This window comes from Dryas octopetala, chromosome 6, assembly GCF_963921425.1.
Source record: "Dryas octopetala chromosome 6, drDryOcto1.1, whole genome shotgun sequence".
NCBI lineage: Eukaryota > Viridiplantae > Streptophyta > Magnoliopsida > Rosales > Rosaceae > Dryas > Dryas octopetala.
Window position 1 is genome coordinate 13,024,532 of NC_141371.1, and position 16,346 is coordinate 13,040,877.

The 16,346-nt window shown below is 37.8% G+C and overlaps 2 protein-coding genes across 2 annotated transcripts; one reads left to right on the plus strand and one right to left on the minus strand.

Annotated features, from left to right (window-relative positions):
• Positions 1–730: 730 nt before the first annotated feature.
• LOC147282523 (uncharacterized) lies at positions 731–6,018 on the minus strand. Its single transcript, XM_086248699.1, has 3 exons — positions 5,499–6,018; positions 1,464–5,373; positions 731–1,017 (listed from the first exon to the last, which is right to left on the minus strand). Exons 1-2 carry the CDS (start codon positions 5,775–5,777, stop codon positions 1,465–1,467), a joined length of 4,188 nt encoding a protein of 1,395 aa, XP_086104825.1. The 5' UTR covers positions 5,778–6,018; the 3' UTR covers positions 731–1,017; position 1,464.
• A 2,637-nt stretch (positions 6,019–8,655) lies between these two features.
• On the plus strand, positions 8,656–14,170 carry LOC147282524 (triacylglycerol lipase SDP1-like). The gene is made up of 3 exons (XM_086249242.1): positions 8,656–11,261; positions 12,202–12,345; positions 12,857–14,170. Exons 1-3 carry the CDS (start codon positions 9,846–9,848, stop codon positions 13,862–13,864), a joined length of 2,568 nt encoding a protein of 855 aa, XP_086105368.1. The 5' UTR covers positions 8,656–9,845; the 3' UTR covers positions 13,865–14,170.
• The last annotated feature ends 2,176 nt before the right edge of the window (positions 14,171–16,346 follow it).

The window sequence follows — 16,346 nt, forward strand, 5'->3', positions numbered from 1 at the left end:
TCCCGGGAATGGCGGCGGAGAGCCGAGCCGAGCCGATACGAACACATGTTCTTATGCGGAGATACGAAGTCCATGTGTGGTCGGATCGGACATGGGATTCCAGGCCGAGCCGGTCCCATAGATTGGGGGTCTTTCAGAGCCCTAACTGGTCGACGCCAGAACTCGAAAGGAGACCATCTCCTGTGCCGAGCCGAGCCGAACCGGAATGATCGTGGGAAGATGGACACTCGATTCCTTGGAAGATCATCGGTTCGGCTCGGACCGAACATGGAGGGCCCGGCACGGAGACCGGTCCGAGCTGGCAAAGGGAGTGCTGATGTGGAGGTCAAAGTTTGACCACTGAGAGTCAACTCCGAGGTAGGTGTTGACCAGCCACGTGCCGAACCGTGATTGCTTGTTTGGGTTGGTGTGGGTTTTCCCACAAACAAAAAAAAAAAAAAAAATGGAGCTAGAGTGGGTGAAAACTTGTTGGGTTGTCGAATTTACATACCAAACAAAAAAATGGTTGGCCCAGCCCGGAGTATAGGCTAGCCAACCTTATCCTTAGTCCCTACGTAAAACTAGTCACATGACTGCTAGTCGATCTGCTACGTTAGGGGTATGCGAGAGATGGTTACATGCATAATACATTGATTGTATCCAATAGTTTTTTGTTGTTGTCAAAGCCATATCTTAGAATAATGAACAAGTTATGCAAACTGCTACCATCATAGAGGTTCCAAGATTTACAGCACCACCGGCATAAAGTTTGGTTTTTCTATAAATTAAATCTTTCTATTGCATTCCTTTACATTAACTCTTCACAATAGCCAATAGGCTGATTGCAAATTAGGCTTTTAATTTACAACCCCCTCTCAATAACAACTTACATAAAAGAATAAAAGAAAAGAACAGAAAAAGAAAAGGTTAACCTCACTCTGCAATCTTCATTGAATGATGACATACATAAACTATGGACATGCACCCCACATTTTGAAGCTATGGAGCCATCCAACCAAATAGCTCTAGTTGCTGTACCTGCACATTTGTTAATTAAAGAATGATGAGCTTCTACCAATACTGGTATATATGATAATTATATATCATCATTTAATGCTAAACATGTTAACTGGGCATTTCTCTTGTTCATCATAGAACTTGTATGAAGGTGGTGGAATATGTCCTATATGTTCTGTTGTACGTCTCATGGATACTTGGCTTGCATATGAACACGGGTAACAGGTGCAAAATTCTTACATACAACCGTTGTATACAATCTCCCTCTTCTCGTAAAACTTGTGACGACTGGCATGTGAGAGATGGTTGTATACAATGATTGTAGAGAATGTTTGGGGACTTTCTATCCAATATCTGTAACTTGTTTGTACTTGGCTTTCCGAGCTCCACTTTGCATATGTCATATATATATATATAAATATAATTTGTAAATTGAAAGGAAAAGCTGGGAGGATCTTTCATTTTACCTTAGTGAGTAACTTGTGGCTTGAATGGATTTGGAGTTCCATTATTTGGAATGACTGTTTCGAAAGCCTCTACAAGCAGTGCTACTTTTCTTTTCCTTGCTGGAGTTAATCTGGCAACAGCTTGTTGAACTGCATAATCAAGCATCCATTCCTCAGCATTCTTCTTCTCATCCATGTTTTGGTGCTTTAGATCAACTTTCTCTGCTTCTGGGTCAGGCTCCAAGGGCAGATATCTTGGCCCTTTTGGGTTGAATGTCTTCACCTTTTCCAATGCCTTGATAAATCTATTAAGCAGAATCATTTTTTTCAGGTTGCTCCAGTTCTTTGAAATTTTCTGCTTAGGTTTGTCTTCAACCTTTGGCACTGTCTTTTCTTCTTCCTGGATGTTAGCATTATCAGATGTCACCAATAATTCTTCTGGATTTTCCTCTGGTTCATTTTTTCTGGGTTCTCTGAGGCAATCTGTGGAAGAGTTGGTGGGAGTTGAGATGGAAGATTTCCCATCTATGCCAACTTTATTTTCTGGAGGTTCTTGTTCTGGAATTAAGTCTCTAGTGTTTGATTGACCATCATCTGATTCATCCTGGTTCTCTGGAAGAAGGATTTCATCAATAGCTTTCTCTACCAGCTTAATAGCTTCAATACGGCGGAGTTCAATGTTTTTGCTGTCTGCATTGCGAATTTTCATGCCCAGCTCTTGATCCATCCCAGAGGAACTTTGGCAAGAACCATGAATGTCTGTTCCAGGCAATGTGTTGGTGTCCTCTACCTCTTCCTCGTCTACTCTATCAAGTGGTTTGTCTCCATCTTCTGCAGCAATACTTGATGCCATGTGCTTATATACTAAGAACCATAGGCTTGAGTATTTCTGCTTTTCCAATTGGGTCTCATGGGGTACATCAGTATTGCAACCCGAACGAGATTCTTCAAGTGGATGAAGCCCCTGAAAGAGACCAGATTCCGGCATAGCTCCTCCATTCACTTCTTCTCTTGCTTCCATTGACTCCTCAGTTGCTTCTGTGGAAGCTAAAGAGATCACCATGTTATCTGCTGTTGAATCCACATGTTTTACTGGGATCTGGTCCTTGGATGAATCCGATTGTTCAGCAGTTTCGGTGCTTAACTTATTGGCCTCTAAGTTGATGTCTTTAACCTTGTCATTTATGTTGCTAAGTTCCTCCAAACTTGTGATTGAAATCATTTCTTTGGGCACTTCTTGAACTGTTTCATTTACAAGACCTTCATTATTGGTGCTACCATGTTCATCTTCCTTCAAGGAGCTTTCATCACATAACCTGCGATCTTTGATTTCTGATAAAGAAAGATTGGTAAAATCTGTTTTATCATAAGCGGCAATGACTTTGTCATCCCCGTCACCAGTATTGACCGAAACAATTTGTTTCTCCTGCTGGTCTTCATTAGTGGCTTCAGAAACAGTTATATCTAGTTCTGTTTCAATGCAACAGTATTCTGTACTTGATTCTTTGAGTTTCTGAACTTTCACTGGACTTTGCTGTTTTTCCAATTGAACATCACTGACCTGATCTGGATGCTCATTGAAACTTTTCTCAGGACATGACATATTCCCAATCAACATTCCGGCAGTTGTTCCAGAATCATTCCCTTTACCAGTTTGATCAGAACTTTGAACTGACAAACCATTGCAGACTGGAAGATCTGCTCCAGTGAAATCTATTGCATTGGACCTCTTGCTAGTTTTAAGTTCTGGAAATGGAAGAACTGTCTCAAAAGCTTCTACAAGCAATCCCACTCTTCTTTGTTGAGCTGGAGGTAGTTTAGATATAACCTGTTGAAGTGCATAATCAAGCATCCATTCCTCAGCATTCTTTCTCTCTTCTATTTTTTGCTGCCTTAGATTGATTTTTTCTGCTTCTGTGTCAGGGTCCAAAGGTAGGTGTCGTGGTTTCCGGTAATTGAGGTTCCTCACCTTTTCAATTGCCTTGACAAATCTCTTAAGGAGGATGAACTTTTTCAGACTGCTCCAGCTCTTGGGCGTTTTCTGGTCCGACTTATCTCCCACTTTTGACACTGTTTTCTCTTCTTTTGGGACACTTGTATTTTCAGCTTCGGCACATGTTTCTTCCGGATTTTGTAGTATATTGTCCCCAGCAGAACCACTGGAAGTTGAGCTGCTCTGCTCCCCACACTCATCACGATTCTGTTCTAATGCCTCCTGGTCTGAGCTTATGCCACTAGTAATTGATTGATCATCATATGAGCTGTCCTGAACTTCTGGGAGAAGAATGTTGTCAAATGCTTCTTGTACTAGCCTAATGGCATCATGGTGGCAGAACTCAATTTTTGGGTCTCCTGCAGTGTGATTTATCGAAGCTGTATGCTCTTCTGTTTCAGAAAAGCCTAAATTGATAGTCTCAGGTGTAGTGTTGGTACCTTCTACTTGCTCTTCCTTGTCCTCTCCATCAAGAGGGAGCTGGTTTTCAACATTTGCAGTGTTACCTTTAACTGCATGTTTGTACATCAACTGCCACATTCTGATATACTTCTGATTTTTTGTCTGCATACTGTATGCCACACTTCCATTTTTTTTTGTCTCCACACTTCCATTTTTGTGCTCATTAGCTGTGGTTGGTTCCTTCGGTACCTCACAACCAGAAACGGAAGACATGTTATTGTTTTCATTGCCATTTGTTGATTCCATAGCTTCATCAGGGGTTGATCTTTTCAATTTCTCGGACGGTTTGGCAGTTGTGTAATCATTGTCCTCCATATCTTTTTCAACTGATTTAGGATCACTGTTGTTCAGTTTATCAGTGCAAGTGGACTCAGCACCTTCATTGTGATTAGATGCTGCAATTTTCTCTTCTTTCCTGTCTGTGTTGGTGGCTTCAGAATCTGTTCTTAAATCATCTAGTGCAGGGGGTGACACCAAAGTATGCTGTTCTACTGTGGCAAAATCACTTATTTGTTGCAGACTCTCCTCAAAATCATAGTTGCCTTCACATTCTTCACTGCAAGTACCAATTCCACTTGGCTTGGCTTCTGGTCCAGCATAGTTTTCTTGGAACATTTCCCTGTGCAATTTTTCTACCACATGAGAGGTTGTTTCATGAACTGCATCATCTCCATTGCAGACCATTTGATTTGTCTTGTCTTCTTTAATCTTGCCAGACCTTTTCACTCTGAGTGGGGGTTGAGTTACCAGTGTCTTGTTCCTCTGATTCTTCAACGTACGCCTCCTTATTGATATGAGGCGCTTGAGTGGAGGAACATTGGCATGGCGATGGCCATGAAGCGAGCAATAAGTGAAAGGACAAACTTTCATGACCGAACTTCCTTCAGATTCACTTCCCTCTGCCGGAAGATTCAGCAAGTCAGGCACCTTGGAACCTTTGAGAGCCGAAGAACATGTAGCTCTTTGTACACTTAACTCCTGAAGTTGAGAGGTTTCAGAGTGTTTCCTCATGGAGCACTTCATGGATTTTGTTCTAGCAAATTTTGTTGAGACCTTCAAAGGTTTCGGACTAGATGTTATTGTCAAAAGTCTTTCTGACTTCGGATCAGGAGAGGCTGAGTGTGGCTTTGAATAAACTGATATTTTCCTAGTCTCACTAGTGCTGCAATAACTTGATTCAGAGTTAGAAGAACTTGCCTGAAACTGTGTCTTTTTCTCATTGGAGCAGCAGGTCTCCTTTGAAAAGCTTGGTGATGATGAATCTGCATCATACCCAGATTTCTTTTTTCTTGCAGATGGTCTTGAGTTATCAGAATTCGCAGGCTTGGCCATTCTTGATTTCTTCAGGTTATTATTCAGTTGGGTTCCTCCAGAGCATTTCCTCATTAAAGGGTTCTTGAATTTCAAACTTGACATTCTTGTCAAATTCTTTACAGGCTTAAAACTCGACCGCCTTATTAATGTTCTTGCTGAATTCTGCATAGAAACCAAATGAAGAAAAAAAAAAAAAAAACAAGAAAGGAAGGCAATCTTCAATTTCCAGCTATTTTAAGCAAAGCATTAAAACCAAAGCTAGATTAAGAAAATTTTAACAGACTTGCCTGTAGATTATCTGTGCTTGTATTAGAACAAGTTGGCATTTCATTTGAAATTGATTGTGGTGAGCCTGCTGCTGCATCACTGGATACAAGGTGATTGGATCTGTGCTTGGCTCTTCTTTTGGTTGATCTCAACTTTTTCAATTTCTTCTGCAGCTCTTGTGCTCCTTGGTTTCTGCCATTTTGGTTTTGAAGAATAGATGATTCAGTGGTCATTGAAAACTGCTCAGACTTCTGGCTATCATCCAAATCAGCAACAACTTCAAGCTCCTTAGCATTCATTTTTTCTGTCTTGCTAAATCCAACTTTTGGTGTGTATTTGGCTTTTTATGAAGGTTTTTGAAAGCAGAGTTTTATTTTGGTTGGCTGGAAACGAAGTTTATGCAAGGATGGTTTCTGAGATGAGATGACTCCAAAAACCAGAGATTGGTTCTCTGAAAATTTTTAGTTGACTACAGCAATTGGCCTTTTGATTCTACGCTCCAACTTCATTTTAAATTTCAAGTTTGGGTGGCTCAGACTTGGATAGCTTGACTATAATAAACACAAACAAAGAGCTTGACTTGGCCATTATGAGTTGACGCATACCCTTTGTTGTTTGCTTTCTTGTGATAAGGAGAATTGACACAATTAAAAGTCCTTGGTCAGGAGGAGACCAGAACTTTAATAATACCAATAAGCACTTTATTCCTTGGAGTTGTAAACACTCTTGGAAATTTCCACTTATATAAATAAAAAGATTGTGAGGTCATAACTCATAAGCAGTGTTATTTAGACTAGTTGATTGTGTTACTGAGAATTTTTGTGGTATATTCACTATATCTAACATATCTAGATTTAAAAATGAAAAACTATATCTTAATAAGAAAAATGCGACTCATGTCAGCATTTGTTGGTAAAACATGTGTTTGAATCTGAATTATAAAATTTTTCGTACTAATCATCTCCGTAATAAAAATATAGTTCATACAAATTGATACACATGTCTTAGTTATTTCTATTAATATTTTAACTAGCATTAACAATATGTTCAGGACAATCATGACAAGAGTAAATACCTCTTTTGAATTAGAGAAAATTGAATAAATGAACAAATGAACAAATAGATTACTGATTTTTACCGAAGACATATGGTGGAAGAACTATGTGGTGATGTTCTGGTTACTCCTCAAATAAGCTAGGAAAATAATTAGTAAACACTGTTGGAGATAGTCATAGACATGGTGGGCCCTTGGTGGCATGATTTGTAACATGCAATGCAATGCAAGCATGATTTGTAACATGCAATGCAATGCAAGCATGATTACTGACAAGTCTCTCCCTTGGTGGGCCCACTTAGTTGGATGCCAGTGCTGTGCTAGAGATGCAACTCCATGTGTTATGCCAAGATGATGACAGAGTAGAGAGATCTAGAGTCTGGACTAATTAGGCCCACCAAAAAGGTCATATATCTGCGGCCGTTATGTATTTGAATTGGTATCTTATATTTCTGCAGTTATAACTTATAATGGACTAACAAAGTCAGTAGATTGGATTTTGATTGTATGTCAAATCAGATTATATGCAACGTTGACAATAATCACAAAGATTAAGCGCAGATCTGGATGTTAATTACATAGGAAAAACCCCACCTACCACCATAGTCCAATCACATGGACATGTAACTCAAATTGTTAAGCTTGGCATGGATGGCTAATCTTAAACTCAAGTTTTGATGTAATAAAAAAAAGTTAATGATAGATAGATTTAAATGAGATAAACCATATACAATGCATACAAATACACAACTTAAAACTAAATTGAGATTAAGAGAAATATAAAACGTGAGTTTTTTAAAAGTTAAAATGTGATTGTTTTATCATTATTTAATTTTAAAAAATTTGACACTTGAGCAGTGTTCGAATTCTCATTGAAAAGTGCTCGAACACCTTTCAAGTATTACTCAATAAGATTCAAGTACTACTCAAGAGGGATTCGAACGTTTCTCAATGAGAACTTGATCACTACTTAAGGGTCAAATTAAAAAAGAGATTAAAAGTCTTTTAAAAATGAGTTAGTTTTACCGGGTTACTTTCTTTACAGGACAAACATGGTTATCAATAAGCCATTAAAGTATAGTGTGAAGGTATAGTGTAAAAGTGGGCTTTGGGTCAATTTGTCATTCATTCATAATAGGTGGAGTGCAAGTTGTCCTAATGGCACGAGTTCTTTCTAGTACAAACCTTACAACGACCTACCTACCTGTTCAATGAAACATGAATTGGAAAACATTTGGGGCCTCAAACAACCAAATGAGATCAAATATCACCTTGTGAGACTGCATGCCTTATTTCGAAGGCAAATGCTGTCCTTTCCTCAGAGAGTGATCCATCTGAAATTGCTGTCCTTGTGTTCCTTAGATTGTGTTTCTTGATCATGGGTAATAATTAATTAAGCACATTCATGATTCATGAAGTTCTCCTGAGTTTGATCTATCATTACAAACAGTGGATTGAAGTTGAACCCACTCCAACGCACTGAATTGCCTGCTTTCTACTTGTAACATGTGATATTGTGATGTGAGTAAAGGCCATCTTTGTCAATTTTTTTTTCCTTCCTAGTTGCAATTATGTAGGTCGCTTTTTGGCTGGTTTCGCTCAACAATGTTTTGAGCCCCTTTGTAGCTACTAGCTACTTCTTTTCTTTTTATGCATTTAGATTCCATCCAAAAACTATGGTGTCTATGGTTTTGGGTCATTTCCCAATCCTTGTGGACAAATTTGCTAAATTCTTCAAATTTTTTTTAACGATTTAATAATGTGATGACTTCAAACTTAATAAAAAATTATCAAAATACTCATATTCATGCCAATCTAAAACAATTACAAATTTAGTCTTGATTACAAACTAAAGATTTACACAAGTAGTTACAAAATTATTAAAAGTCGAATTACCAACCCCAAGGTTTCACAACTTGTCTTGGATTTAGATGGCTAAACCACATTGCCTCAATTTGGGCCCAAAGAAAATAGAAGCCCAGTAAAATCCACAACATATGTCGCATGGAAGGATACTACATAAATGAGGTCACTTGTGTAACCAACTGTTCGACCGACAAAAAAAATATCAACCTAACTGTTTGTTGTTTTTTTTTTTGGAATCCATTATTGCTTTTTTAAGTTTTGTACAAGAAATCCATAAATGCTTTTATAATGTCTAATTTCAAAGTTTCGCCTTTTGGGTCGTCATCAGTAACGCAATTGTTTTTGGCTTGTAAGCAACCAAATGTAGTTTCGTTTACTCAAAAACTCTCTGCTTTGAAAATCATCAACCAACCAAAGACATTTCGAAAGTTTTAACTACTGTTTTCGTCTGTCTGATTTTCTTGGCGTTCCATTTTGTTTGCTACTTTCTCCAAATAGAAATTTAAATCGAAAGTTCCAATCAGTCTCGAATTGGTTTGTCGGATAGGTGCGGAGAAGTCTCTCTCTGCGACCTTATCCGCCTTTTATATATATTTTCACAAAATCCGAATCTTCGCCATCTCTCTTATTCAAAATCGGCGTCACCATACCGATATCTTTATCCCTTCACACTTCCCAATGGTTTCCATAAGTACAATCCATTAATATATAAGCTTTCATTATTTGAAGCTCTCTCATCTCCATACCTGTTTTTGGATTCTGATTTGAGGACCCATTTGGCTGTTAATTTGATTGCTTTTGGGAATTTGAGGTAAAACCCAGTTGGATTTTCGGGTTTGGGAGGTTGGTTTTTGTTTGTTTTGCTGATCAAGTTTTCTGGGTTGAGTTTTTTGGAATTGAAGGATTTGATATTCTGGGGTTCCTTGGGGGCTTGGTTGGCAGGTTTTGGAAACCCACCTAGCTGTTGAGCTGGTGGGTTGGGAAATTTGAGGATTTGGGGGTCAATTTTTTTTTTTTACACTTGTTTGGAATACATTTAGCAGATTTCTCTTGGAACTTGGGAAAGCTTCAAGGCTTAAGAGGTTGGAGAATCTAAATTTCATGTGCAATTAGGTTTTTTCTTGTTTGATTTATTGGGTACCCATCTATTTCATTTGAGTTAAAGGTTATAAGCTTTAGATAAATCTGTTTATTGAGGTTTTGGAATCATATCTCATTGATTTATGTTTTAGTTCTTTACAATTGTTCAATTTAGGTTTCTTCAGACAGGACTGTTTTGTCATTCAATTGTTGTCCTCGTTCTTTTGTAAACTTTGAGAGCTAAAACTGCATTGAAGTTATTAGAGCTATTGTAGGTTTATAATTTATAGCTCTTCAGCTTTGTTGACCGAGGATATTTACCTTTGCCATAACCATACAAATATAGACATTTTACTTAATCCAAGACATGGATATAAGTAATGAGGCCAGTGTTGATCCATTTCCTATTGGACCTTCAACCATTGTTGGTCGGACTATTGCTTTCAGAGTTTTATTTTGCAAGTCAATGTCACATTTGAGGCATCAAATATTTCGTATATTTTTGAGTCTCATCTATAGATTCAGGGACTTTGTGGCTCCCATGTTCTCATGGTTGCATCCTCGAAACCCACAAGGGATATTGGCAATGGTGACAATCATTGCTTTTATGTTGAAACGATACACAAATGTAAAAGGGAGGGCTGAAATGGCTTATCGAAGGAAGTTTTGGAGAAATATGATGAGATCTGCATTGACCTATGAGGAGTGGGCTCATGCTGCTAGGATGCTTGATAAAGAGACCCCAAAGATGAATGAATCAGACCTTTATGATGAAGAAGTAGTTAGGAACAAGCTTCAAGAGCTCCACCACCGTCGCGAGGAGGGTTCTCTTAGAGATATAATATTCTGCATGCGAGCAGATCTTATTAGAAATCTTGGTAATATGTGCAACTCTGAGCTTCACAAGGGGAGACTTCATGTGCCCAAACTCATAAAGGAATATATCGATGAGGTCTCAACTCAGTTGAGAATGGTTTGCGATTCAGACTCAGAAGAGCTCTCATTGGAAGAGAAGCTTGCTTTCATGCATGAAACAAGACACGCTTTTGGAAGAACTGCCTTGCTCTTGAGTGGGGGTGCTTCCCTGGGATCTTTTCATGTGGGTGTAGTTAAAACATTGGTGGAACATAAGCTTATGCCGAGAATAATTGCTGGTTCGAGTGTGGGATCCATAATGTGTGCTGTTGTTGCCACTAGGTCTTGGCCTGAGCTGCAAAGTTTTTTTGAGGATTCTTGGCACTCTTTGCAGTTTTTTGATCAGATGGGTGGGATTTTTACAGTTGTGAAGAGGATTATGACACGTGGAGCTGTTCATGAGATCAGGCAGTTGCAAATGATGTTAAGGCATCTGACAAGCAACCTTACATTTCAAGAAGCTTATGACATGACAGGCCGAATTCTAGGGATAACTGTTTGCTCCCCAAGGAAGCATGAGCCACCTAGATGCCTTAACTACTTGACTTCACCTCATGTTGTTATATGGAGTGCAGTGACAGCTTCTTGTGCTTTTCCGGGCCTTTTTGAGGCTCAAGAACTAATGGCAAAAGATAGAAGTGGAGAGATTGTTCCTTATCATCCTCCATTTAATTTGGGTCCAGAGGAGGGGTCAATGCCAGTGCGTAGGTGGAGAGATGGTAGCTTGGAGATTGATTTACCTATGATGCAGCTGAAAGAACTGTTCAATGTTAATCATTTTATTGTCAGTCAGGCAAATCCTCATATTGCACCATTATTAAGGCTAAAGGAATTTGTGAGAGCTTGTGGAGGCAACTTTGCTGCCAAGGTATGCATCTATGAACTTCAATTCAGATTCTTTCGGATTTTATTGTCTCTGTCCAAGGCTTTGTGTTCTGTCTGCAGTTTTTATTTTTGGTGCTAGGGGAGCCGAAGCCCACCAAGAAAAAAATTAACTACCCAGGAACAAACCTGGGTCTAGAAACACCACAAACATCTTCCCAGTAGAAGATGGACAATAGAGCCAGGGGGTTGAAAAAGCACATTACAACCTAATCAGCATTCTGCTGTGTAGTTTTATTTTGTTCGTTACCGATATGGAAAGCCTTACCCTTGTGAACATGCCACTGCCTTCTTACTGCTTTTCTCTAATTTCTTCCATTTCCTCCCCCACATGTTTAAATTATAAGCTCTCACTGAATTAATACAAAGATAAGTAATAATGTGCATACGTTGGAGGATAAAAGTGACTCACTTTTGTGAGTCAACTTGTTTATCACTTTGAACCACAACTTAGGTAGAATTTTGCTCGAATTGTAATAGGACAAAATTTTCCATCAATTTTTTTAGGGTGCCTCATATTTTTCTGTATCATTACTTGTACTGGTTTTAATATTAAATATTTCATATCCCTCCCCCAAAAACAACTTGGTGATCCTCAGTTGGGCTGACAGCTGATGATAAATTCTTGGCTGCTTCACCGATATGTGTTTAGAATTTAATGGCTTAGTAAATATTTCTTTTGATGTAAACATCAGGCCACATCTTCATGGACTCCATAAACAATCTTTATAATTGATTTAGTCTATCATCTTGGTTATCAGTAAGCACCTTACTGAAAGAATACGAAAATTAAGCTAGACAGCTCATCAGTTTTTTCCCATTGGTTGTAGTATTTTATCTGGATCCTGTTGAGTCTATTGTGTGATTTTGTATCCTTGACATTCTGATAATATGAAAATAATTTATTTTAGTATTTGATTGTGTAGCTTGCTCATCTTGTTGAGATGGAGGTGAAACATAGATGTAACCAGATCCTGGAACTTGGTTTTCCATTAGGCGGACTTGCCAAGCTGTTTGCTCAAGATTGGGAGGGTGACGTTACTGTTGTTATGCCTGCCACACTTGCTCAGGTACCTAGAGAAATTAATGATGGTTATGGTCAATATCAGCTACGCATCAACTAATGAATTAGGCCTGGTGATATACATGTGGGACCTTGCATTATAAAATTTATAATTCTGCTTAAAACTTTTCTCTGGGTCCATATTGGAGGAATGATTTAAAGGAAAGTATTTGGATTTGATAGCAAGGCTAAATTAGTTATAAAGAAACTAGAAAACATTGGATAGAATATATTTGAAATAACCAGTTACAATATATATTTGAAATGTGAAATAAAAATCTTGGTATACTGATTGTAATAGTTCAAGAAAGTAATCTAATTAAATCCCTCAATTTGAAATTATTACTCCCAAATGGGCCCTTCAAGTATTTGATTAAATTGAACAAAGTCAAGTTTTACAAAATTATGTTTCGGACTATATTTGAAGATCTCTTTCCTTCTTTTATCATGTGGATCAATTGCAATAATCCCTGACATGGTGACTAACAAACCATTGGTTTTTCTGACTTATTTACCAGTACTCAAAAATTATACAAAATCCAACATATGTTGAGCTTCAAAAGGCAGCCAACCAAGGTAGGAGGTGCACATGGGAGAAGCTGTCAGCCATAAAAGCAAACTGCGGCATTGAGCTTGCTCTTGATGAGTGTGTTGTAATTCTCAACCACATGCGTAGACTCAAAAGGAGTGCTGCAAGAGCTGCTGCTTCTTCTCATGGCCTAGCTACCACAGTCAAATTCAGTGCATCAAGAAGAATTCCTTCTTGGAATTGCATTGCTCGTGAGAATTCATATGGTTCCCTTGAAGAAGACCTCCTTATAGATGCCGCTTCCTCATTCCATCATGGATTTGGCGGATCCACCAGTGGAGTTCATTCTGGTAAAAGCTTCCCAACCCACCGCAATATACATGACGGAAGTGACAGTGAATCTGAGAGTGTTGATTTAAATTCTTGGACAAGATCTGGTGGACCCTTAATGAGGACAACTTCAGCAAATACATTCGTTGACTTTGTCCAGAATTTGGACATTGATGCTGAACTGAACAGAGGTTTGTTGGCTAATCCTAACTCATTGACGCCTCAGATGGTAGGCAATAGTCAATATTATCAAAGCCCAAGGGGGACAACACCTGATAGAAGTCCTGATAGTTCAAAATTTGATAAGAGGCCAGATTTCGGAAGTATGGGTTCAGTCAATGGTTCTAGCATCATGGTGATTGAAGGTGATCTTTTGCAGCCTGAAAGAATACATAATGGGATTGTATTCAATGTTGTGAAGAAAGAGGACTTAACATTGACAAGTAGGAGTAGTCATGATATAGAAAATTACAACAGTGAGGTCGCTGAATGTCTGCAACTTGACTGTCCAGAAAAGGAGATGGATGATAGATCTGCATCTGAGCATGGTGACAGTGATGGTGATATCACTTCAGAAAACTGCTTCAATGAAACTGCACCTGAATGTAAGTCCACGGATCAATCTAACGTAGATGAGGGTAAGCATCATAGCTCTGTGGATGGTTAATGTTGATTACAGTTTTGCTTACATATTTATAAACAGTTTCGGTCTGATTGCTGACAGAATTAGGAGCTTATACCTATTCCAAAGATTATAGTAAATACTAAATACCAAGAATACTGCTTCAAGTTGACTACATGTTAGCGTTGCACTGAATTTCTTCTGCAGTAATTTGGCAAAGAAGTTGATTTCGAATTCTGCACGCATGAAGGCGTGGGACTCTGTAAATTACTTGTTGGTTTATACAAAAAATGTACACAATTGTGATTCATATGGTTCAATGAATGAAGATTTGCTCTCTCTCTCTCTCTCTGAGGATTCAATATTATATTTTTTGTTCTCCCGAACCTTTTGCCAGATAGTTTGACATGCCCACTAGCTAAGATTAGAGACCCATCTGCTATCACTGTCTTTAATACACTTGTCTTTGTCTCTAATGATTTTTTTTTTTTTGCTCTTGTTTCACATGTATCATAATGTGCTTTATAGCATGGAACTTTAGACCCATCAGGAACAAGTTAGATGACTTGTACATCTTTGTACCTTAATTAATTAGTTTAAGAAGTTCATGGATACGCAGGTTTAATCATGTCCTGGGAGATTCCTGCCTCTATGGTGAGTATATGGGGCACTGTCAGTCGAAAGTAGCTTTGTGCCTTTGCTTTTTCCCCATTTTAATCTATAAACTTGCTTAGCCAACCATGAGGGCAAAAAATGAGGAGGTAAAGCCATAAAGGTGATCACTAATCAATGAATGTCACATGGCATTTTCTGTTATCCACAGCACTTTTGATAAAATATTGCATAAATTTATTTGTCCTGCCAAAAATACATTTCATGTGAGACCCTAATTTAATTGTTAATTACTCTAAAGTTTGGCTAGTCCCTGGTGGAAAGCTCAAGATATTAGTCTGACCCTATTGAATATGATGTAGGGGATTTTATATATAACCAACTAAAATACTATGACTGGATCACGCAATCGATCACAAAGAATATCGACAGTTTTCTGTAAAAGTAGGCATGCTTAAAACCCAAAGATGTCCATCACTAAACCAAATCCATAAAGAAATACATAAGCATTGACATGATGAATGCAGTAGCTCAATGCTACCTCTTCAATCTTCTTAGGGACAAAAAAGGTTGGGTGGGGTGGTAATTACCGCAACTGATTGAATAATCAATAATATTATGCAAACTTAGAACTGCTTGATTTGTAATCAGATTTTCACGAGGTAACATGATTATAGCTGCTACGTACGCATAAATGCATAATTTAGGAGTAATGGCTGCAATTCAAGCTGAAACAATCACACTTCATAAAGGGTTTTATTGGGTACTCAAAATAATCATTACACCAATCTTTACATTAAAGGGGACTCAAAAATCTTTAATTCATCTGCTTAAAATTTCAGAAGATACTATTTCATGAAAATTTTCATGATTTTGTTCGAATATTCAATTCTTCTGCTCACTTTGTACGATTCATCATCTACAATATGCATATCGGAAACCCAATATGATGTTAGATGCTCTTTCAAAGTATGGTCATAAGGTAGCACATGCTAAAGTATGATCTTCTAATTATCCTATATTAGTAATGCTTGACATGTATATACTGATTTGTCCCGGAGACATAAGTTGTAATCTCTTTTTTGGCAGAGAAAACAGAGTTGTATATTTGTTTCTGAAAAATAAAATGAGTGAGGTTATGTAGACCACTCTCAGCTTCTAAGTTGATCACTCTAACATATTTTGTCTAATTTTTTTTTATTTTACCCTTTATTACAAAAATCTGATAAAATCACCCAGATTCATTCGGTGGTTATCTATTGAAACATCCACTAATGTTCAGCAAATAAGTGTCGAATAAACACAAACATTTCAGCTAATAACTGTCGAATGCCTTTTTCACTTCTATTTGGTGATTATCCACCAACTAATCCACTAATGTTCAGTAGATAAATGTCGAATAATCACAAATATTTCCGTAGATAACTATTGAATAACCCTACGAACAAAATTAAAATTTTTTATTTTAAGAGTAAAATTAAAATTTTAAAATAAGGTGATCAACTCAGCAATTTAGGATGGTCGGAATAGCACCACTCAAATAAAATTATACTTAAGCATTATATATGCTATTCTTTTCTGATTCCGTTGCTCCATAATGGAGAGAGTGGACTATTATTTTCTGTTTTGGATTAGGGAGTGAGTGGTCTAATTAGCTCCAATTTGACACACGTGCACACATCACTCCCACACACTATGGGGATACTTCATTTGAAATTTCAAAGTTGAAAATATTGATTGCACTTGATGTTAGAGTTATCTAATTTGTTTGCTAAATTTGTTCATTAGCGAGTGTAAGTATGAATATCTTAGTAATAAATGAGGTTCAGAGACTCATAGTTAAACTCAGATGTAAATAAATGAGACACTACAATATAATTTGATAAACAAAATTTGATGAACAAAATTGGAAATT